At 39.2% G+C, this 25,748-nt stretch overlaps 1 protein-coding gene across 6 annotated transcripts in view; it reads left to right on the top strand.

The window, feature by feature from the left end:
* Positions 1 to 25,748, top strand: part of tent4a (terminal nucleotidyltransferase 4A) — a 103,070-nt gene that overhangs the window by 26,366 nt on the left and 50,956 nt on the right. For all 6 annotated transcript variants that reach the window (XM_087987011.1, XM_087987012.1, XM_087987013.1 and 3 more), the window contains exons 2-3: positions 16,931 to 17,054; positions 19,144 to 19,190. In XM_087987011.1, the coding sequence (XP_087843137.1) occupies positions 16,931 to 17,054; positions 19,144 to 19,190 (171 nt within the window). The remainder of the gene's footprint in view (positions 1 to 16,930; positions 17,055 to 19,143; positions 19,191 to 25,748) is intronic.

The raw sequence follows: 25,748 nt of genomic DNA, 5'->3' as shown, positions 1-25,748 counted from the left end.
ATCCTGTCTGCATCAGTCCTCCAAACAGCATCCCCACCCCTCCACCTTATTCCTGTAACCCTGCATTTATCATTATTAGCCCACCTAGCTTGCAGAACCTTGGACACCTATGGGCAATCAGATCTTCCTTCAGCTTCCTCTGTTCCAGGGAAAGTAAACCTAGCCAATCCAGCCTGTCCTCCAAACTGAGACTTTTCATCCCAGGCAACTTCTTATTGAATCTCCTCTGTATGCTCTCCAGTGCAATCACATCCTTTTAACAGTATGAAGACCAGAAGTGCATACAGTGTTCCATCTGTAACCGAACTAATGTGTAACAAGATTTCCTTGCTCCTGTAGTATAAGCCATGGCTAATGAAGGTAAGCAGCCCATATGCTTCCTTTACCATCCTATCTACCTATGCTGAGAACTTTTGGGATCTATAGACTTGTACACTAAAGTCCCTTTGTTACTTAGTACTTCCTAGGGAGCTACCATTTGTTGTATAAATGTTTTTCTGATTAGACTCCCAAAATGCAACTGATGCATTTATCAGGAGTAAATTCCATCTGCCATTGCTCTGCCCAATTTATCAGCTGATCAATATCAGACTGTAGGCTGAGGCCATCCTCCTGAATATCAACACCACCAATTTTCATGTTATCTGCAGACTTGTTTAATCTACTTTCTGCAGTCACAGAAGTTGTTAATGTATGTAAACAGCAAGGGTCCCAGCACTGATCCCTGTGGAATACCACTGATCATAAACATCTGATCACAAAAACAACCCTCCATTTGTCGCCCTTTGCCTCCTATTTGCAAGCTAATTTTGGATCCAGTTTGCCAACTTACTTTGGATCCTATGGGCTCTTCCCTTTTGGACCAGCCTTTCATGTGGGACTCTGTCAAAGCCTTACTGAAGCCCATGTACATGACATCAACTGCACTATTCTTATCAATATATTTAGTCTCCTTTTCAAAAAACTCAAGTTAGTCCGGCAGGATCTCCCTCCAACAAATCCATGCCTACACTCCTTGATCAATCCTTGCCTTTCTAAGTGCTGATTAATCCTGTCCATCAGATTTTTTTCCCATAATTTCCCTACTACTAACTGATCTGTAATTACCTGACCTATCCCTGCTGCTGTCCTTGAAAAAAGAACCACATTTGCTATCATTCAATCATGTGGTACTTCACCTGTGGCCAATGAAGTATTAAATAGCCCCAGCACTTCATTCTTTGTCTCCCAAAACAGCCTTGATCAACAGTGACCTCAATTGCGTCTCCTGTTTCCCGATCCTCAGGTATGTTACATGAACTATGTGTTTATCTCCATCTATCCTATTAATTACATCCTCAGACTAACTCAATTCCTGTGTGGGATAGGGGCACAGATTTCCTGTAGATTTTAAAAAAAAAAAGGATTGCACTCCTATACGCTTTTCTTATGTACCATAACTGACTGTCATTGGTTTACTGAGGCAGACCGGATGCAAGAACAAAAGGGGGAAGAAAATGGAGTCTGGACCAGTATGTGGCTCCACATGGTAAATCCAGCAGATAACTGGGACTAAATATATTAATTTGTCAAGCAGAATTTCCTTTTGCAAAATCATGTTGATTTTTTCCAAATCATACATTTCTGGGTGCATTGTTAAGTCTTTTTGACAAAATTATGTTTTCTTTCTTCTCCATCCCCTTTGTGAAAAGTGATGTTACATTCCAATCCGATGGGACTGTACTGAATTTAAGGAATTTGGAAAAGTATAATCGCTACAATGATTTCTTTTAGAACTCTAGTTTGTAGCCATCTAATAGTGGCCATTTTTTTAGATTTGTTTCTTTAATACTTTTTTCTTTGCTTCTACTTATTGTCTGAATTTCCTCACTTTTATTTACCCTTTGGTTATTTTCTGTTTGTGGCATGCAGGTTGTCTCTCTGTTTGTATCTTTAGGAAGCACATGCTAAATTAGTGTGTGGTCACACTTATTCAGTGCCTTTGTCCTTTTCTCTTTCCCATGCACTATTTTTCATCTTTCTGCTTCTAAGGGACCAACATTTACTATAGCTGTTCACTTTTCCATACAATTACAAAAGCTCTTACAATCGGTTTTTACTTTCTGGCTAATTTGCTCTCATTTTTTTTCCCCTTTTTAATTCTCACTTTGGCACTTTGCTGTTTTCTGAAACTCAATCTACAGACTTGCTGCTGTTCTTTGCAACATAATAAGTCTTTTTCTTTTGATGTAATGCTATTTTTAACCATAGTTGTGGGTATGTTTGCTGAGCTGGGAAGTTGATTTACATTTCGTCCCCTGTCTGGGTGACATCTTCAATGCTTTGGAGCCTCCTTTGAAGCACTGCTGTACTGTGTTTTGGAATTTATTTGGTTCCGTTTATGGTTGCTGGTTCCAGTTTGTTGTAGTATATTGGGTCTAGGTCTGTGTGTTGGTTGTTGGAGTCTGTGGATGAGTGCCATGCTTCTAGAAATGCTCTGGCTATCCTCTTTGGCTTTTCCAGTGATCGTTGTGTTGTCCCAGTTGAATTTGTGGTCCTTGTCATCTGTGTGTCTGGCTACTAGGGACAGCTGGTCATGGTATTTAGTGGCTAGTTGGTGTTTGTGGATGCGGATTGCTAGTTTTTTTGTTTTTGTTCCACATACTGCTTCATGCAGTCTTTGCATGGAATCTTGTAAATTACATTTGTCTTACACATGATGGATATAGGGTCTTTTGTCCTGGTGAGTTGTTGTCTGAGCATGGCTGTCAGTTTATGGGCTGTTTATGACAGCCCATAAACCAACAGCCACAGTCAGATCATGGCAGCCTATAAACTGACAGCCATGCTCAGACAACAGCTCACCAGAACAAAAGAGCCCTTACCCGTTATGTGCAAGACAAATGTAATTTACAAGATTCAATACAACAACTACACGAAGCAGTATGTGGGACAAACAGGCAGAAAACTAGTAATCCGCATCCAGCAATAGGCACAACCAGCTGTGCCTAGTAGCCATATATCCTGATGATTAGGACCACAAATTTGACTGGGACAGCACACCAATCATAGGACAAACCAAACAGAGGGCAGCCAGAGAATTTCGAGAATCATGGCACTCATCCATGGACTCCATCCAATATCGACTTAGACCCAATATACCAGCCACTAATAAGCAACTGGAAGCAACAGGAATGGAACCAAATACATTCCATAAGAGACAGTACAGCGGTTCTTTGCAGGAGGCTCCAAAACATTGAAAATGTCACTTAGATAGGGTTCTAAATGTCTGCCAATCAACTTCCCAGTTTGAATATACCCACAACCACGGTACAAGTACCTGAGATACAAATCTTTATGCAAATCTTGAACTATTGTTACCTCCTTACTGAGCGACTAATTTGTCTGCCTTAATGTTTTTTCAATAATATGCATTTTCATAAAAATAAAAATATTTTTGACACTCATCTTCAATACCAATCCTGTCAATTTGTTTGTCACAATCTATATAAAGATTAAAATTCCCCATAAGCTGTAATAAATCTTGTTTAGTCCTCTGTCTAATGCCTTTAACTATTGTTAAGGAACCTGCCAATTACTTCCTCGAGCATTTTCTGACACACTCCTTAATTTCCAACAATATTGATTCTACTTAATAATCTTCAATGGCTAAATTCTTTAAGTCCTATCCTATTTCACCCTTTACAATCAGGATTACTTCAACTTTGCTATTTTTTTATCTTGTCGTAATATTGCATATCATTGGATTCTTTATTTCCCAACCTTTATCATTTTGCAACCACAGAATTTTTTTTGCACCCTTGCTGGTCTATTTGGATGTGGGAACACCTTTTTAACAAAATCAAAATAGATGACTAGACGAACGACTTCCCTGATGTCTTTTCCCATGTTATGAGTATTGAGATGATATGATTAAGGTGTCAGGCAGCTACTTAAGTGCTTCCTTAAGCTTCTGCTTCAATCTTTTGGTCTGTGATGTAAGAACATGAAACGTAGAACATAGAATATTACAGCACAATACAGCCTCTTCGGTCCATCTATCCTACATTATTCCATTCTCGTCCGTGTGCCTATCCAATGACCATTTAAATGCTCGTAAAGTTGGCGAGTCTGCAACTGTTACAGGCAGGGCGTTCAATGCCCTTACTACTCTGAGTAAAGAAACTGTCTCTGACATCTGTTCTATATCTATTATCCCTGAATTTTAAGCTCTGCTCCCTCATGCTAGTCATCACCATTCAAGGAAAAAGGCTCTCACTGTCCACCCTATCTAACCCTTTGATTTATCTTATATATCTCAATTAAGTCACCTCTCAACCTTCTCTCTAACGAAAACAGCCTCAAGTCCTTCAGCCTTTCCTCATAAGACCTTCCCTCCATACCAGGCAACATCCTCATAAATCTCCTCTCAACTCTTTCCAAAGCTTCCACATCCTTCCTATAATGCAGTGACCAGAACTGCATGCAATACTCCGAGTGCAGACTCACCCAGGCTTTTGTACAGCTGTAGCATGACCTCATGGTTCTAAAACTTGATCCCTCTACTAATAAAAGCTGGCTCACTTTCTTAATAGCCCTATCAATAGGGTGGCAACTTTGAGGGAGCTATGTACATGAGCACCAAGATCTCTCTGCTTATCTACACTATCAAGGATCTTATCTTTCTCCTCGTACTCTGCATTCCTATTACTCTATCCAAAGTGAATCACCTCACGTTTTTCCGCATTAAACTCCATTTGCCACCTCTCATCCCAGCTGTGCAAGCTTATCTATGTCCCTCTGTAACCTACAATATCCTTTGGCGCTATCCACAACTGAACTGACCTTAGTGTCGTCCACAAATTTACTAACTCCTCCTATGCACTCCTCCAAGTCGTTTATAAAAATGACAAACAGCAGTGGACCCAAAACAGATGCAGTACACAACTCATAACTGAACTCCAGGATGAACATTTCCCATCAACCACCAACCTCTGCCTTCTTTCAGCAAGCCAATTTGTGATCCAAACCTCAATCCCATAGGCCTTTGTATTTTGTGCAGTAACGTAGCATGGGGAACCTTATCAAATGCCTTGCTGAAATCCATAAATACCACATCAACGGAAGGTGGAAGCAAAATGTCTGGCAGTTTTGACCATTTAGATTGCTATTGTGTAAGAAAGGGAGTCCAACAGGAGCATCCCCTCTCATGAGTAGTCTAGCCATGCCAGCTCAAAAGCTCTAGACTTTCCTGAAGTCTGGGGGACATTTTCAGTTCTTTCGAAAACTGCTGGTAGTCCCACCAGCAGCATCCACCACCATGTTCATGTGGTGTTCAGACTCCAAAACCATTTGGATAGGACTTCCTTTCCCTGTGTCAAGCATTCCACTCTGCACTAATTAAGGCTGTTATCACAACCAGAGTAACCAACTGTCCTGGTTCCTATTGAAGCATCCTGTAACTGAGGTACGATATCCTGAGTTGTGGGCTACTAAAATGTTGATTGTCCTGTACTAGTGAAACAGTGACTACAAGACTCTGTTTCTAATCGCACATGCATCGTGCACATCATGTGAGCATGGTGATACCGATTAAGTGGAATTATGATATTATGCAATAAAATTGCATCCACCTCTAGCAATGACAAAATTAATGTAATTTATGTGGCTGCTGTTTTTGCTTTGAAATGTAATGTCTAGTAAATTAGAGCAAATTGCAGAGGTTAAAGCAGAGGTCTGGGCCTCTTTCCCTATTATGTGTGATCTACATAAACTTGAATGCTATTCTTAAATTGCAGTTTACTGCCTTTGGGAGAACGTTAACAATTTTTAAAAAACCTAAAATCTCAATAAATATGCTATGGTGCAATCTTGCTGTCATGCGTGGATAGCAAACAAACCTCCTCTCACTCCGCTATTGAGCAGCTTTCACAGCACCAGGGTGCCGGCAGACATTTTGTTTGGGGAAGGCAAAAATTAGCTCAGATGGCTGGATAGTTTGAGATCGGGAGTAATACCAACAGTGAGGGTTCAATTCACACACCAGATGAGGTTACCATGAAGATCTTCCCTCCTCAACCTCTCTTCTGAGGTGCAGTGACCATCTGGTTAAACCACCACCAATTGCTTTTGTCTAATGTTTGGGGAAGTGGACAATCAGCCCTCTTGTAAAATTTACCCCATGTGTCTGGATTTATTACAGATGCTTAATACATTCAGATAGTGTCGGTGATATCATGCCTTAAAAACTTCTATGCTCTGCAATGACCTTATTTGCTCATGCACATTTTGTGTTGAATTCTTTCTTCCTTTCTACTTCACTCTGTATTCTCTTGCATTGGTACATTGTTGCTTTGACCTTCCTCTTTGGATTTCTAAAGTGCCCTTCCTTGAACCTTCCCCATTGCCTGGTAATTTAAAACCCTGTCACCACTCTGGATTTATGTTTGATAAAGACACTGATCCTAGCTCACCCCTGCAGAATATCTTCCGCTGTCAGTGTTCCCAAATCAAAACCCCTTCTTTCCACAAGATTCTTTCAAATATACTTTTTTTTCCCCCATTATCAATTAGTTCAAAAGTCATTGAGTCATAGAGATTTACAGCAAGGAAACAGACCCTTCGGTCCAACCCGTCCATGCCAACCAGATATCCCAACCCAATCTAGTCCCACCTGCCAGCACCTGGCTCATATCCCTCCAAACCCTTCCTATTCATATACCCATCCAAATGCCTTTTAAATGTTGCAATTGTACCAACCTTCACCACTTCCTCTGGCTGCTCATTCCATACACGGACCACCTCTGCGTGAAAAAGTTGCCCCTTAGGTACCTTTTATATCTTTCTCCTCTCACTCTAAACCTATGCTCTCGAGTTCTAGACTTTCCTGACCTCAGGGAAATGACTTTTGTCTATTTATCCTATCCATGCCCCTCATAATTTTATAACCCTCTATAAGGTCACCCCTCAGCCTCCGACGCTCCAGGGAAAACAGCCCCAGCCTGTTCAGCCTCTCCCTCTAGCTCAAATCCTCCAACCCTGGCAACATCCTTGTAAATCTTTTCTGAACCCATTCAACTTTCACAACAGCTTTCCAATAGGAAGGAGGCCAGAGTTTCATGCAATATTCTAACAATGGCCTAACCAACATCCTGCATAGCCGCAATATGACTTCCCAACTCCTGTACTCAATACTCCTGACCAATAAAGGAAATCATACCAAATGCCTCCTTCACTATCCTATCTACGTGTGACTCCACTTTCAAGGAGCTATGAACCTGCACTTCAAGGTCTTTGTTCAGCCACACTCCCGAGGACTTGTATCTGTCAAATTGCCCCTGCAAAATCGATACCTCTGACATAGCTGTTCTATTTAAAGCCAAGGAGTTCACAACCGCATTACATGGACTGATTAAAAAATAATTTCATGGGTGTTAAGCTGATGTGTTGGATTAATATGAATTATGATACAAAAGTGCACTTGATGGTTCCCTTTGCATTGCTTTGACACACGGAAATAAAACTCTACTACTTTCTTCTTAACTTGGTTGCAAGAGTGATTTGAACTGCTTCCTGAAGTCTGCTTTTACTGAAAGTACAAGGTGTGAACAATAAGCAATGTTGCGTCCTTTGACCATCTGAGCAAGAGGCTATCATTATACAAACTGGTCTGTCTGTCTCTACTGTGTATGCACACATCTGTCCAAGAGCTTTTCCTTTGGTTTGGAATATGGAGGTAGGTTAGTGTTGTCATTCATTTAAGCCAATCTGGCATTTGTACCAATGTCCTGAAATCATTAGTCAAGGTCTCTCGATTACCAGTCCAGTGATAATATCACAATGCCATCATGTCCCCTTGTCAATTTAAAAAAACTTTTTAAATAAAAAATAAGTTACAAAATTTCTCATATTTTCAAAGTAACACTGTAAAAAGTGTCATTGACATGGATCGATTGCACAACATAAATGGTGTTTTGAATCAATGCCTGAGATAATAGCAAAACATTGTTAGTTGCAACAAGAACTGTTGTGTATTATATAATATGGGAAAATTCATGCATGCAGTTTTTGTCTCCTTACTTGAGAAAGGATGTATTTGCACAAGAGAGGGTGCAGAGGAGGTGGACTAGGTTGATTCTGGACTTGAGTGGGTTGAGTAGAGCCTGAGTAGATTAGGATTATGTTCAGAAGAATGAGGAGGGATCTTGTCGCAATACATAAAATTATGAAGGGGATAGATTGGATAGAAGTAGCGAGGATGTTTCCACTGGCGGGTGAAACTAGGACAAGAGGGCATCGCCTCAAAATTGGAGAGAGCAGATTTAGGACTGAATTGAGAAGGAACTTCTTCACCGAGAGGATTGTGAATCTATGGAATTCCCTGCCCAGTAAAGTGGTTGAGGCTTCCTCAGTAAATGTTTTTGAAGCTAAGATTGTTTGAACAGTAAAGAAGTTAAGGGTTATAGTGAGAGGGTGGGTAAGTAGAGCTGAGGCTATGAAAAGATTAGCCATGATCTTATTAAATGGCGGAGCAGGCTGGAGGGGCCAGATGGCCTACTCCTGCTCCTAGTTCTTGTGTTATCATTATGAAGGTTTCTATTTGACAAGGGAACGTGTGGCCTTGATGATACAGTCGGGACTGGTAATCTGCAGACCCAGACTAATGATCTGGGGACATGAGTTCAAATGCAAGATCTCAGATAGCAACATTTGAATTCAGTTATCTGGCAATAAAAGCTAGTCTAAAAGTGACCATGAAACCATTGGTGATTTTTTTTCCTGCCATTTTCACCTAGTGTGGCCAACATGTGATTCCAGAACACACAACAATGTAATCAATTGCTCTATGAAATAGCTGAGCAAGCCACTCTGTTACACAGTCTGACAAAAAAAATGAAACCAGATGGTCACCTGCCATCAGCTAAGGCACTGGAAGTGACAATAACATGACAATGACACTGTTGACTAAATAATATTCTTCTCACCAATGTCTGGGGGCTTTTGCCAAAATTGTGACATTCTACAGACTGTAAAACATTGTCTGTGCTTGACATTATGTCAGACTATGTTCCAGACATCACTACCATCCTTGGTATGGCAGTGCCATGGTATGCAATTGGGAGAAGGTTGCCCTCTGAGTTCTCAGCACTTCTCGTGGTGTCACATCAAACAAGACAAAAACTGCTTCTGCTCATTACCAATGTGTTGATTATTGTCATGATGTTTTTTCTTATCTTCATTATCCAAGCTTATCTTCTTGTGTGTTGTGCACATTTGGAGTTTGCTGCAGTTCCTTAAGTTGGCTTCTATTCCTCCTTAATGTTGCTCTATTTGGTGTTTTGGCCTTGTAAAATCTTGGCTCACTGTATAATTGATTACTTTGTAGATAACCAGCTTCCTTTTTAAAAATGTTTGACTCTGACTTTCTGCCCTGCGTCCAGAATAGGTAGTTCTGCATCTATATACATCAACTTTAATTATCCCAGATTTTCTAGGTTTGTTCTGCATTTAAGAAGCTACATAGGTTGTGGCATCACTGAATTATCTGTGCTTGCTTTCCAAATATGCTTTCTGCTGCTGATGGTAAGCACATATCCAGAAGCTTTTAGGTCTGACATAGCAATGTGAAAATCTTTGGTCACCCTGTACTTCATGATAAGTACTTGACAGTGCAAACCAATTCCTTAGTAAGACCATTGGATATGGGATATTGCTGTCACCTGGTTTCTGCCCCAATTGGCATACAAAGCCCACCTAATGTTCAGGTGTAATGAACAGAAACTATATTGCATTCATTATATTTGACATTGCGCTTTAACAGTCCGACAGTTGGAAATTCTGAAAACTATTCAGTGATTAGGAGGAATTTGTCAGCGTGTGGGGATAAGAGTCTGAAGTGATTTTTGGATCAAGGAACTGGTTGATCCCATGCCAGGCATCTTGTTCACTCTGTGCCCATAAGCCCTTTGAAATAGCTGTGATAATGTGTCCTGGCAAAGAGCTTCAGGCACAAACACTTGGCTCTTGCAAAACCATGCCTTTTGAGATAGTTCATGCAACACTGTATGGTCAAAAACATCTGCGGGTTCCAGTGTGTCTTCAGTTGTGTATCATTAGCAGCTCTTTCTTGCAATTGGTTATGTTCATGCTGTCCAAAATTCATCAGCGCTACTGTAAGCGTGTCTTCCATCTCATTGTCCTGCTATCTTCATGCAAGTCTTGAGTGTAATTTCTTCATTCATGCTCAGGTTTGGTAATCTGCTCAGAGACTCTGGTGACCATTTTGGCACCAGCTTTGCAGTAAACGTCAAAGTCGTTTTCCTATACTTTATCTAGAAATCATTTGAAATTTGGATGGTGCCCCTATTGTGATTTTTGCCAAATCATTCCAATGGTTGCGATTGGTTTCCACGGTGACCTGCTTACCAAAGAGGTACTGAATGGAATCTTGTCATAAAGAATATAGCAGAGCAAGTTGTCCATGCTGTATATTGCATTGTGCTGGTGATAGACTTTTGGATCCAAAAGCAAATTGATTTGATGTCTTACATGATGTGTGCTTCTAGTCTTTCTGAAATGCATTGACTTCCAGAATTCTCATCATTCTTAGATCATAGAGATTTGATGCTTTGGCTCAAGGTCCCCCACCCATGCACATGGGACGTCTTTCCTTAATAATACTTTTGTTGGTATTAGGAAACTTATAGATTTGAGAGCTCTCCAAGGTCTCCTATTTGGATAGTAAGCCAATGGCAGAAATCTTTGACATTTCCTGCATCAGATCGATCACATAACTTGAACAGAGATCTAAAAGCTTAATTTGTCCTTCATTCACCTGGCAGTATTGTTCATGATGTTTTTCAAAAAATTGTCCATCACAGCAAGATCCTTGTCAATACATAGATATCCAAGAATATTTTCTATAACTCTGTCTATATGCTAAATGATAGATCTTGACTGACAGTTAGACAAAAATGTGGCCGCCTGAAAGTAGTGATTTGTTGAGATTCCTTTTCTAAGCAAATCAGCCAATATCAGTGTTTAACATGGCAAACAAGTTAACTTGGATAAGAAGCTAGCTCCTGTTAGTGAATGATTCTTTTCCTCTAATGATGGGATTTTGCACAGACATCTCTTAGGTTTAGACATCTTTGGTCCAAACAGGCAACCATTGTGCCATCTTTCTGTATGCACATAATACTCTTGTGTGTTGATGGAACATAATGGCATAATCCATCATGTACATGTTATCCAGCTTACTCCTAAGCGCCTCTTGTGTGTAAACACTGCATTTTCTGGGAGGGTCACTTGATGGAATTGTAACTTCTGAGATGTAATAAACACTTACCGTTTGGATTTTCTTATGGCATTGAATCTACTTGAGAGAAATTGTTTTGAGTCTTGGACTGACTCAGTGCAAGTATTCTTGATCTCTTCTGCTGCAATCTGTATCTTGTGATCTCATGAAAGGTCGTAATGATAAGAACCACATGTGTTGCTAGTCCTACGACTGCTCGTCCAGCTGTGCTCATAAGATGAGAGAGTTGTAGGTTCCATGCGATATTGCCATAGTTGCATTTCAATATTAATATTGTTAGGGTCTAGACTACCTTCTGAATATTTTGAGGGGATTTGGTCTGGTTCATAACTGCTACTTTTAAAGGTAAATGTAAGGTGCAATGTTCTAGATGCAATTTGATTGGTCAAACTACCAAATTTAAAGCAAAATACACTTTATTCATTCACTATAGTTAAAATCTAACAAAAGGAATTGGAATAATTTCACTCTATTGGAAAATGTAATAAAATAATAGACACAGTAACTATTACTAATTAACTGTTCCAATATAGTAACATTCCATAAACACATCCTTGGCAAAAAGCAAATTCAGAACACAAATTCTCATGTGTAACTCCAGTAGCCCAAGAGGAAAAACGTAAAGAAAACTCGAGTGTAGCAGACGAGAGAAATTTACTGCAAATTCCAGCCCTGCTGATGGTACAGCAAAGACCGCTCAATGTTAAAACTAAAAATCCTGGTTGTATGTGTGGGAGCTTGACCACACTGAGGCTGCTTCTATTGTTCCAACCCTTTTTTAAAAAAAAACACCTTCACAAGTTGCTTATCATCTCCTAGACAGTTGGACACCTGTCTCCCAATCTCTCTAAAAGGAATCAGGGTAAAACACACTTGATAAAGCATACTATCTTCGCAATATAGCTGTGTAGTGATGGGTAATCCATTGTATGCAAATAAAATGGCCATAAGATATAGGAGCAGAATAGGGCCCATTGAGTTTGTTTATTGCTGATATATGTCTCATTCTTCCTGCCGCCTTCCCGAAACCCTTTGATCCCCTTACCATTTGAGGAGAAAGTGAGGACTGCAGATGCTGGAGATCAGAGCTGAAAATGTGTTGCTGGAAAAGTGCAGCAGGTCAGGCAGCATCCAGGGAACAGGAGAATCGACGTTTCGGGCATAAGCCCTTACCATTTAAGAACCTATCTATCTCTGTTTTTAACACGCTTAATAATTTGGCCTCCACAGCCCTCTGCAGCAATAAGGTCCATAGCCACCTTCTGGCTGATGAGATTCCTCCTCAACTCAATTCTAAAGGATCATTCCTTCACTCTGAGGCCATGTCCTTGGGTCTCAGTCTCCCCTACTAGTGGAAGCATCATCTCCACATCCATTCTGACCAGGTCTCTGTGTTCAGTGATTTTTCAGTCAGATAACACCTCATGCTTTTAAATTCCATTGATTACAGACCCACAGTCTTCAATTGCCCATCTGTCAACCCTTCATCACCAGGATCACAATTGTAAACCTTCCCTGGACCCCTTACAATGCCAGCACATCTGTCTTCCAATACAGGGCCCAAAACTGCTCTCAGTATTCCAAATGTTATCTGACCAGAGCCTTGTACGGCCTCAGCTGTGCATTTTGGCTCTTGGATTTGAATGCCAAATTTACACTTGCCTTTCTAACTGCCAACTAAATTAGCATCTTAACATTGAGAATCCTGAACTAGGATTATCAAGTCCCTTTGTGCTTCAGATTTCTGAAGTCATTCTCCATTTAAAAATGCTAGTACCTTGCATCTAACAGCATGGGCTTTATCTTATTTAGCAGCATCCTATTCCAGTCAAAAACTTTCTGGAAATCCAAATAGATCATATTCACTATTAGATTAGATTAGATTACTTACAGTGTGGAAACAGGCCCTTTGACCTAACAAGTCCACGCTGACCCGCCGAAGCGCAACCCACCCAGACCCATTCCCCTACATTTACCCCGTCACCTAACACTATGGGCAATTTAATATGGCCAATTCACCTAACCTGCACATCTTTGGACTACTTAGGATGTTGCCAGGATTGGTGGATTTGAGCTATAGGGAGAGGCTGAACAGGCTGGGTCTGTTTTCCCTGGAGTGTCGGAGGCTGAGGGGGTGACCTTTTTATGGAGGTTTACAAAATTTGAGGGGCATGTATAGGGTAAATAGGCAAAGTCTTTTCCCTGGGGTCGGGGAGTCCAGAACTAGAGGGCACAGGTTTAGGGTGAGAGGGGAAAGATATTAAAGAGACCTAAGGGGCAATGTTTTCACACAGTGGGTGGTATGGGTATGGAATGAGTTGCCAAAGAAAGTGGTGGAGGCTGGTACAACTGCAACATTTAAAAGGCATTTGGATGGATATATGAATAGGAAGGGTTTGGAGGGATATGGGCTGGGTGCTGGCAGGTGGGACTAGATTGGGTTGGGATATCTGATCAGCATGGATGGGTTGGACCGAAGGGTCTGTTTCCATGCTGTCCATCTCTGACTCTATAAGTCATTGGTGTGTACTCCGTGTTGTTGTTGCTGCAACATTTTGCACATGCTTTTTGTTTGGTTGTGTTCTATTGTAGCCATAGATTTCTTGCATAGGTTAGCCCAGTGTCCTTTTGTGTCACATGACTTTGCAAGATTTCTGAATGTAGGACAGGTCTGTGGTGGGTCCAGCAGATCAAATTGTCCATGCAGCATGTATATTTTCTGCATCCTGACTACTGCACCACTGCTGGTAATTGCGCCTAATGTTTGCAGATACTTCCAAGTTGATTACTTCATTCTTGTGGCTTTGCTTGTAAAACTTCAGCTCTAGGCAGTGAAACATAAAGTTTACTTTTACACACAGCTGATTTTCCAGCATTTCCCATAGCATAGTAGGATCTCTTTGGTCCTGCACAGCAGTGGAACTGTGCAGCCCTTTTATTTCTCATGGCTGTTTTTATTTTCATTCCTTGCTTATCTGATTCTGATTTAAATAAATCTAAAAAGTACATTGCCATTCTTTGTTTCAAGTACCTAAATTTAGTGTGAAGGCTGTGGACTTGCAATTCACGTAAGAAATTTGGTTTTCTTTCTGTGAGTTTTCAAGTGCTGTCAATGTCTAGACGATTTCAGTTGTTTTGCTACTTTTAACTTTGCTCTGTGCAGAGATTTGGCAACACAGCTGCTATATTAAAAGTTGCTTTATAAAGTCTGCCCTGTGCTGTTTCAGCTACAACTCGATCTTGCTTGCTTTCTTGCCTTCCTTCCTTTTTATTTTCTTTCTTCCCATCCCATTTTCCTCTTGCCCAGGAATCACTTATAAAAGTTGTTTTGATGGTCCTGTAGCTTCCACAGTCCAATTTGGAACCAACTCTGGGCCTGAACAGACACATGAATCAAATACTCACGGTTAATTTTGTTTTTCTTTCCTCCTGGTGTAAATCTGATTAATGCAATGTTTCAAGTCTTTTCAGAGGCCTTCTGTGATGGTCTTCAAACTAGCCTCATTGCCTTTTTTTCAATGAATGTGTATCCTATCAATGTTTTCTAAAAGCAAAATAAAGTCTAAAATGCATAGGATGTGGGAAGAAATTCCTATTCATCTGAACTGAGATATGAATGCAAGGATTATATAATAGGATATTTTTCTAACTTGTGAGTCTTCCATCTAAGTTCAGAACTTTTGAGGTATCCATTCAGCAGAGTAACGCAAGTTCTCAGGTCTTAAATGGTTGTTGGATTGCTTAATGGTGGTAGGATACAAGTAAAAATTCTTTCAAGGAAAGAGTGCAAGCATTAAGCAATCAAAGCATGTGAGTGAATCATTACATAGGTGTGGGAACTGTCTTACTTATTAGTGCTCGCAAGCTCTCATTAACTCACATTCATTCACTCTGAAGAACATAACTGTTGCAACATTTAAAGATTTAAATCTTGAGGCAGAATTGATATATGTACCACCACTAACTCTCTTTCTTTGCAACTTGCTGTGGAGATAGTTTGGCTTTCACAATTTATGTATGTTTTCCTTGGGAAAACAATTTTTACTTCATAAGGAGGATAATCATCTTTCAAAGAATAGGTATCAACAATTAAATAATCCCTCAATCTATATTTTTATTATTCTGCTTTTTGCAGCTACATTAACACAACAGCTTCCACTCTTAATAGTTGATGCTACATAAAGAAACAATAACATGACAGTCTTAAATATTGTAGACAGCGTTAACCAGAAAAACATTTGATTGCCAAAGAAATGATCATCAGTGACTCTTGTGTTTTATGTCTTTAAATATTTTTGATGTTGCATTCACTATGTCCTCACCATGTTTCACCTAATGTGCATGAAGGACCAAGTTGACTTTGGAAGAAGGAGCTAATGAAGAGTAGAAAGAGGCTCATTGAGTCTTGGTTTTGGGGACAGGAAAATATTCCAAGGATTCTGCAGTAGAGTTGGAATCTGGAAGCAGCAACTACTTTGATGCAACTCCTGATAGTCTAACTGGATTTACTGTACTGTGTTAGAACAAAAAGGAAAAGGGTTACACAGATAAATAAGAAACCCAAATACAAAGAAGTTGCAGGGAGAGAGCAGAGTAATCTTGAAATTACTAATCTTGACAGTATGATTGACTATTCATTTGCAATTAATAAATGTTGCAATTTATGTTCTGCATGTGCTGCTCCGTTTTGCAGGCAGACCATCAGAATTAAACTTCTTCCTTAACCCTGAGAGTTTTTGGATAATTATTATGCAGATTCTGGCTCTAGCCTGACCTTGATATTTTCATGCCTGCTGCTGTACTTATCATTTTAACAATTAAAGCCTTTGCCCTGCAAAAGCATCAAGTATGATCGCAATCTGTTGAATTAGGCCCATTAAACTGGCCCAAATGTAACTGTGGTTGCCTTAGCTGCAGAATCTGGCCTTGTATGGCACTACTTCGTGCCGTGGATTAGGTGATTGCTCAAAAAATAGAGGCCAAGAAATATTAACATAAGTCAGCAGCCTAGAGGGAGAGCGTCTACTGGAATCAAATGAAGGATTTATTCAAAACAGGCAAATAGTCATTGTTAATATGCATTATCAAGATAGAAAATAGAGTGGGGATAATATTGGCACAAGTAGAATGGCAAAATAGTTGTGGAAAAGTTTGTTTCTTTAAGTTTGTAAAATACATCAGTAGTGTAAGGTTCTCAGGAATTGGGAAATGTTCTGCGAACATTTGCAGGTAAATAATGATAACTAGGTTGGAAGAAAACTATTTTGTATTATTTAAATTATATATCTGCACATTCTCTACTACCATTTCGATCGAACTAGAATTTGAGAATTATGCACAGTTTAACAGTTTTTTTCAAACATTACATTGAAATTAAATGGTAGTAGAGAATGTGCAGATATATAATTTAAATATAATACAAAATAGTTTTCTTCCTACCTAGTTTATAAACTTCTGGAACATGTGATTCTGGCTAATGTGAAACATATGACTTCATCTGTAAGGAAATCAAAGAAAAAATGTAACGTAATCACAAACACTTTTTAAAAGTCTGAATGAGAGGATTGCAAAAACAGTTTGAGAATTAAGTTTTGTTGCAGATCTTCATACAAATCTTTCTCTCCATTTTGTTAGTCTCCATGAAGAAATCATGGACTTCTACAATTTCGTGTCACCGCGCCCTGAAGAGGAAACCATGCGTAAAGAAGTAGTGAAACGGATAGAATCTATTATCAAGGAACTTTGGCCAGCAGCCGATGTGAGTTTACAATCTGAAACTAATTTTCTCCTGAAGTTATTTTTCCCTTAACTCTTATTTTCCCAGACAGAAGAGATTCTAAATTTGTAAAACCAACTGTTTTCTTTAAAACTAACATTTTACTTCATAGGTTATCTAGGTTTTGTTGCTAGTAATATTTATCTTTTGAGTTCTCTATGCCCATCAATAATGTATTTTCTACATGTTTTTGTGTATTCCCATAGATATACATGTATAATGTGCATATGAATATTGAGTTCAAATTCGGTTAAAATTAGGTCATCTAATTGAATTGCTGTTTACGATTCTTGAATTCAAATACTCCAAAAACATTTGACTGGTCAATATCAATTCAAAATATTTTGTATTGGCTATGATCAGAAATAAAATTAGTATGACTATAATGAGTGAAAATTACATCAAAATGATGAGACTCTGTTGAGATGTTGTTGATGCCAACCTTTAGCTTGTAAGAGTACTGAATATTATTACTGGGAATCTACCAGAGCCAGCCACAATTCTCTCTTTAAGTTGAGTAAGAAATATCAAAACAGTGAAAGCCAAGTTCTCATTTTTGATTATGAAGTCTGACTCTCATTTATGGAATTTTCTGCATTTTCATGTTCTTCTATTGCCAGTTCTTCTGGATGTTAACAGAATTATTTATGATTCCTTGCATCTTTCCTGAGTCTTGATAATCATGGTGTACCATGGTTCCATGTGTGTTAGCAACTTGTAGCTTCCTAACTTGGTTCTTTCTATAGGGAGTTCTTGGATGACGCACATTTTGACAGCGCAATTTGCTTACAAAGTCACTGAGGAATTAGGGAATGGTATTTGCGAGAACGCTTACCTCTGTTTGCACTAGCACAATTCCAGTGGTGCTCAATATGCGTGCCTCATTCTACATCTGCACTCCTGTCTGTGCCAAAGTCTCTGCGCTGTTCTATGCATATACTGACATCTGCATTGGTCTTCGCGCTGTTCTGCACATGCCCTGTTGTCAGTTACCAACAGGGCAGCTTTCTGTGGGAGGCATTGTACAGAGAGCAGCTTTCTGAGAGAGGTACATTGAGCAGCTTCCTGTGAATGCTACACTACTCCTGAATTATCCCGTTTTTTGAAAAAATTAATAGGCATAGCGAGAAGAATGTTATCAATAAGTGTCCTGGTATTAAAACTGCAGGTGGTGAACGTAAAAGGAAGGTTATAACACTGGCAGAGAAGCTAGATATTATGAAGTATTTTTGAGCATAAGGAGAGATTATGTGCTACAGCTCGCTTAACAGGAATGAGAGAGTCTAACTTATGTACCATGATGACCCTCTGTCCCTGTAGTAACAATATTTTTTAACTGTACTTTGTTAAATTTACTTTTGTTTCATTGACAAATATGATTTATAACCTTCATTCAGGCTGTGCTGTATTTAGACTTCTAGGTGATTTTGAGTGATCGTGAGTGATTTTTGTTTTTGCTGGTCTGCCCCGAACCCCACTTTTCTCATAGGCCCCATTATTTATATTGTAATTTTTCTATTAAGTGAGGTTTTGCTGGAACGCAACTACGGCATTATAGGAGAACTACCTGCCTATGATATCAGACCCAAACTCTTCACCTGAAATCAACAAATAAGTCAAAAGGACGGAAACACAAATTTGTATATATTTGCACAAATTTCCACTCACATGGTTAAGGCAAAATCAATTACAGTGACTTCAGTGAAATGAGTTAATTGCAGCACTGATCAGGACTTGGTGCCACAATACAAAATGTACTCACTCACTGGGCCAGAATGCACTAAAATGCATTTATTTTTGATCAATATAACAATAGATTAAAATCAAAGTTATAATGTTAGAAAGTATTTATAAGTTTGGAATAATTTTTAAATTATTCTCTTTGAAAAATGTTCTGGTTTCCTTCAACAGAAAAACAAAATCTCTTAGTTAAACTGTGAATGTACTACACTTAAGCATTTCGCATTCAATAAATGATACATAGCAAAATGACAAATTAGAATTTGTAGTTGTCTGCCATTAATAATTGTGATCTTTTGTACTGAACAATTAATGTTTCTTTTGATCACAGGTTCAGATTTTTGGGAGTTTCAGTACAGGACTATACCTCCCGACTAGGTAGGTCCAAGTTATCTGCTAGAATTGGTAATCTCAAATAAGTGCTGATAACTTAATTGTTAGTTAAGAATTGGTTTAAGAATGTTTTCTCGCTGTGTTTCAATGCAGTAAATTTTCTATCTCCTAGAAAGAAGAAAGAAATCGTTTTTATGTATATCTTTAACTATTTTTGCAATTTTCACAATCTCAGCATGCTCCATAATGTTTTTAACAACTGATCGAGTTCTTCTGCTTTTGAAGTGATAATCCTTGTGGCAACATGGGAAACATTGCTGTAGACAAATGTGATGCAATGCCAGTGAGAGAATGGCCAGATAATCTTGCTTTTTAATAATGTCTGTTAATGGAAGATCCATGGTACTCTGCTTTGAATAGTGTCATGTGCAGTTTTTTCCAAACAAGAGGGTAGACTGACCTGAATTTAATCTCATATATATGAAAGATTGCAATTTTGACAAAGAATAACACAACCCCTGTATCAGCCTAAATCAAGTGCTTTCATTTCTGGAATAGAACTTGAACTGACCACAATTTGGTTAAGGTGACAGTGGTGCCACTTACAAATGTTTTAGCTGCATAAGCTTGTTTCCAGGTTTTGCAGAATAATTATACACAATTCTAGAATCTCACTTTTTGAAATACTAACTTTAAATTTGGCCTTTGCTTTATAATGGAAATAAAGTTTTTCAAAGCGAGTTTTCTATTCCTGTAAGGTAAATTTATTCAATCTGCACAAATGTACAAACAAATGTTTGAATATTCTTGATCTTTATATCTGTATTATCAAATTGAAAGGCTGTGAGGAATTTTGCCAACTTGTTCAGTTCTATTTTTGATTAGATGTTGCTATCTTTTTGTTTAAGCAGAGAAATAAGTTAGAAAGAAGTTCAAGAAATTAGCTTCTGAGGCAATCGGTTTGGGTTCTCCACTCAGCACAGTGAAATCTAAGCGTATTCCCATCAGCTTCGAGTTTTTCCAGTCTGAGTTTACAAATCAAAGGATCCTGCCCAAATAGTTTTGTGGCTGCGCTCCAAATATGTTGGTAGTAGCCTGTTATTGGATTCTGCACTTGTTCATTTGATTGTCAAGTGGTTGGGAGCTAGCTGCATCACAAATGTGGTTGCACTTCTGGATGGCAAGTTTTCTCGTAGTAGCAACAAGGTCAAAAATTAATATTCTCTAGTGTTCTTCCTACCAAAATGAATCACTTCAAGTACTTGCATTTAATTTCATCCACCATTTCTTTGTGCATTCCACTAGCCTGCCTACTGTTTTTGAAGTTTTACCCTACATTCTTCATAGTTCACAATACTTCAATACTTCGCATCTGATCCTGTTGTGCTATGAATTTGAAGTACAGGCAGCCTATCCAACATCAACTCCTCACCAGTTTTAAACCTTTCAAATGTCTGCGGTACCTTCTCTCTCACTGTGATCTGGGCAGGATATCCTCCTTGGTGGGTTTAGTGTAGGATGATTGCAGTAATATTCTCAGCTAATACTGTATTTGGGACTGTTCCACCATGACATCCAAGTCTCATTGCACCTTACCTTTTCCTCAACTGTCACCATTCAGAATAACCAACTTTTTTTTGTGACCAAAGTGGATAACCTCACATTTATCCACATTATTTTGCATTTGCCAAGTATTTGCCCACTCAGCCAGTCTGTCCAAGTCATCCTACAACCTCTTGGCATCCTCTTTGCAGCGATGCTGCCACCCAGCTTAGTGTTATCTGCAAATTTGGAGATATTGCATTCAATTCCTTCATCCAAATCATTAATGTATTTTGTATTTGTCTATACAATTCTCTAGTAATAATGATGGTACTTAATTCCTTCTCTCTGTTCTTTTCATATTAATGGGATGTGTGAGGTATTTCCACATGCCAAATATCTGTTTCACTCTACCATTTCCTTGTTCCCTAGAAGTATCTCCTCAGATTCATTTACTAAGGGGCCTATGTTCACTTTGACCCCTCTCTTCCTTTCTGTATATATTCAAAGAAGTTCTTGTCAGTTTTTTATATTCTGTGGCAGTTTGTCCTCATGGTTTATTTTCTCCTTCACTTGAATAACTTTTTAGTCCTCCTTTGCTGGATTCTGAATTTATGCCAGTCTTTGGGGTTTGTGCCTCCTATGCAAATTTTCTTTCATCTTAGTAGTGCCCTTAACTACTTTGGGTAGCCATGTTGGATTTTCCATTTCTTAGAATCTTTCCTCCTCACTGGGATGTATTTTTGCTGAGAGTCATGAATTATGTTCGTTTCCAACGCAGTTGTCTCTCAGTCAAACAGAAAAATAAATCACTAATTTCTTGGAGATCGTTTACTCTGATGTTATTTATGAACGCTGCCTCATTACCCATTACCAGATCCAGGATAGCCTGTTCCCTGGCTGGCTCCATGACACATTGTATTAGGGATAGCTTCATAGAGCATTCTGGATTTGTTATTGTAGCTACCCTTTCCAACTTGACTGACCCAAACAACCTGAAAATTGAAGTCACCATAGTTGTTGCTGTTTTATTTCTACATGCTCTTTTTCATTCTTGATTTATACCATTTCCTACACTATGGCTACTATTTGTGGGTCTATACACTAATACTATCAATGTCTTCTTTCATTTTCTGTTGTTTGCTTTCAACCAAAATGATGCTATATCATCCAAGACTAGATCATATCTCATAAGAGTCCTCATTTGATCACTTATTAAACAATGCTACCCAACCATATTTTCCTTCCCTCCTCCTGTCTTTCCGAAAGGTCAAATATCTTTGAATGTTAAGTTCCAAGTTCTGATCTCCTTGTAATCACCTCTCCATAATGGCTAAAAAAATAATTATCCTTGATTTTTGCCTTGATTTGCACCATTAATTCATCTACCTTATTCTGAATGCTTTGTACATTAAGGTTTCAAAGTCTTTAGACTTGCCTGTTATCCCCAGACAATTAGCCTAGACTTCTGAATTACTTGCCTACTAAACTACCTGTTAAATTGTTTGCACATTCTCCCGTGTCTGTGAGTTTCCTCCTAGACCACCTCCCACGGTGTAAAGATATGCAGGTTTGGTGGATTAGGAAATGCAGGGCTACAGGGAAAAGGTAGGTGGATGGGTCTAGGTGGGATGCTGTTTGGAGAGTCGGTATGGACTTGTTGGGCCAAATGGCTTGTTTCCACATTGTTAGGATTTGACGAAATTCTACGAATAGGCTGTGTACCTACTCTCTAAAGCTGTGAAAATCGATGCAAAAGCGTTTCTGCCGTGTTTAATACAGTCACTACAGCTTACAAAGGCCACATCCTCTTTAAAGATGAGAATTCTCCAATTTCCACAGGATTCATTTCTGGAGAAAAACATTCTAAAAGGAAACATGTGGTTCATTGGAACTGAAAAATCTCAGCTACTATTCTAAAAAGATGTTTTGTCATAATATCCAAGTCCAGACTAGAACAAGGTGATACCAGTAAAAATCAAAAGCCAGAGTGTTTGATTCAAAATGTGAATTTGAAGCCCACCATTCCATTTGTAAATTGGAGTTATTGATATCAGCCATCTAGATTCAGCTCCTATTGTGGGATATTATAAAATTACTTCAGCTGAATCTCCTTGCAGTGGTTTGTGGTACTTTGTTACTGTTCTGAATAACTCTCAAAGGCACGATGAATATTACTTGCTTTATGCCAATATCTGCAGATTGGTCACACATTGAATTAAGAGGGGCAAGGAAGTAGTGCTGCATGACATTATCTTGCCTGTCTAATTTATCACCCCAATAAGAGAGGAAGGCTGAATCCTGTGTTGTTAAACCTTTGCAAAGTTCATTGTTTTGGCTGTTAACTTTGGGAACTGGATGTAAGAAGTGAATCTCAAAATGTAGGTTAATAATGATCTGATTATGAGTGGAGAAGAACAACTGAGAAATTTGATCTATGATAAATGTGGACACTAGATGCTGACTTAGAGAGAAGGGATTTTATACCCTTTGGTGAGAGTGCTGAGTGGAATGATGGATGCCATAATATAGTTAATGTAGTGATCTGCTCAGAGCTTTCCCAGATTATTTTCCAAATGTGGACGTCTTAGGTATTTTTATGGATTAAATTACTCCTTCAGAGCTGAGCCCTAAATGGAATATTTAATCGTTGTGTGGTAAATAAAGGCAGACATGTATTTCTGTCGTGCTCTTGAAACTATCTCTTTAATGTGGTCAGCGGCTTGATCTGCAACTGATCATTGGTGTGTACCTGGGTGGAGGCAGAGGAAGGAGCTGGGAGACCAGCAGCTGCCTGCAGCTCAGCCAGAAGCAGAGGCAGCCACGCAGATAAGGGGACGCCAAGATGAGAGGCCAGGTAAGAATGACCACCTGGCAAAAGGAAGAAATCCCTGGCCACAACAGCTTCCAGCAGCAGACCCAGAGGAAGAGAAAAGTAGTCTGCACAGACAAACTCACCCCTAGCACTACCCAGATAAAGGGCAAGAGAGGAGCTGGGACAAGGCGGTTACGAAGGGCACCATTGAAGCTATTGCTACAACCAAGACACTTAACAATCAATTAAATATGCTTTATCATTTTTCTAATATAAGAACTATGGGATCACTCAACAACTCCCACAAACATCAACGTAACAATTAGATAAGCAGCTTTTTGTCATTTTGATTGAAGGATAAACATTGACTAGAGTACCGTGGTTCCCCCCCCCCCCCCCCCCCATCTTCAAAATTGTGTATTGCGTCTTTCGCATCCACCCAAGCAAACAACTGGAGCCTTTATTGAATGTCTCGTCTGAAATAGATGAATGAAGGGATAAGGGCAAAGTATGTGTTGCCTTTCAAACTTTTTTACAAGTCCTTTGAAATATTGAGAAGGAGAATTTTTTTGCAATATTGGTTTGCATGGCTCACTTGGCTTTAAAGAATCCTATCATGTAAATTAGTATCGGAGTTGAGTGACAGGTTAGACATTATTGATTTGTAGTACTTTGGGTTAATAATTTTTGAGAGCTCTCAGCTGAAAGCTTCCAGTTGTTGGGTCCAGATAGCAGGCTGGATTCCAGAAATGTATCTAAGTTGAAAATATGTACTGCCAACTGGAACTATTTGATTCCCCTCGAGTTGCATGCACCATGTTATATTCTAAAAGCGAATTGGGAGAGATAAAACAAAGCCAGGTTTTATTTGGAATAGATTCTGTGAAACATAAGCATGTATCTCCTGATTCCATTCTACCCCCTGTTCAGTAAGTGGTTCTTGATTCTTTCTTGAAAACTTGTGTAACAAATTGAGCTAAATCGAACCAACTAATCAAATTAGTTTAAGGGGTGCTGTGCCAAAAGTCAATTTTTCAAACAAACCTTTATTTTAAAATTTATTTATTATTTGAACGGAGGTGCAGTAAAGGAAGGGCTCAAGCGTGTCATTGCACATAGCACACTCCCTCTCCTGAAATATTCAAATGTGATTTAGACATGGAATAGGGGAAAGGTAGTCCAGTCTAACAATTCCTCCATAGCCTGCTGTCTGGACCTGTTTTTATGACCACCTTGGCCATGACTTAACCACTTGGTCAGTGCCTTTCACTGATATGCACTTGATCTCAATTAATATGAGTAACATACTATTCGAATTTTTTGCTGTATGATGTATATGCTCTCCTTGGGTAGTTCAGGTGATGCAGGCTAAGAGTTCTCCTTACTGCCCACTGAGCTTATTTATGCTGCGATATGCAAGATGAGGGAGCTTCTGGATTTAAGTTTGCTCATGAGTTGGAAGGTTTGTTGTCAGATGTTTTGTCACCATGCTAGGTAACATCAGTAAGCCTCTGGTGAGGCGCTGGTGGTATATCCTGCCTTCTATTTGTGTTTAAGTGAGGTTGGTAGATGGAGTTCAAATCAATTTGTTTATTGATAGAGTTCCGGTTGGAATGCCACGGTGCAAGGAATTCTTGTGCATGTCTCTGTTTGGCTTGTCCTAGGATGGATGTGTTGTTCCAATCAAAGTGTTGTCTTTCTTTGTCTGTATGTAGGATACTGGTGAGAGTGGGTCATGTCTTTTTGTGGCTAGTTCATGTTCATGTATCCTGGTGCCTAGTTTTCTGCCTGTTTGTCCAATGTAGTGTTTGTTACAGTCTGGACAAACTGGCAGAAAACTAGGCACCAGGGTACATGAACGTGAACAAAACACCATGACCCACTATCACCAGTATCCTTACATACAGACAAAGAAGGACGTCACTTTGACTGGGACGACAGATCCATCCTAGGACAAGCCAAACAGGGACACGCAGAAGAATTCCTTTGAAGCATGGCATTCCAACCAGAATCTATCAACAAACATATTGACTTGGATCCCACCTATCATCCACTGAGAAAAAGAACCGAAAATGACTCTCCCACCCAAAGAAACCCAAACACATAAATAAAAAGCAGGACATATCACCAGTGCTTCACTGGAGGCTCACTGATGATGTTGCCTAGTATGGTGACGAAATGTTTGACAAGAAACCTTCCAGCTCAGCAAGCAAACTTGCATCCAGAACCTCAACCTGAACTACAAA

Source organism: Chiloscyllium plagiosum, unplaced genomic scaffold (assembly GCF_037043375.1).
Source record: "Chiloscyllium plagiosum isolate Xiang-an unplaced genomic scaffold, Cpla_swu_hap1 HiC_scaffold_5, whole genome shotgun sequence".
Taxonomy (NCBI): Eukaryota; Metazoa; Chordata; class Chondrichthyes; order Orectolobiformes; family Hemiscylliidae; genus Chiloscyllium; species Chiloscyllium plagiosum.
The sequence above is the reverse complement of the archived record's forward strand: the minus strand, read 5'-3'. Positions and strand labels throughout refer to the sequence as shown.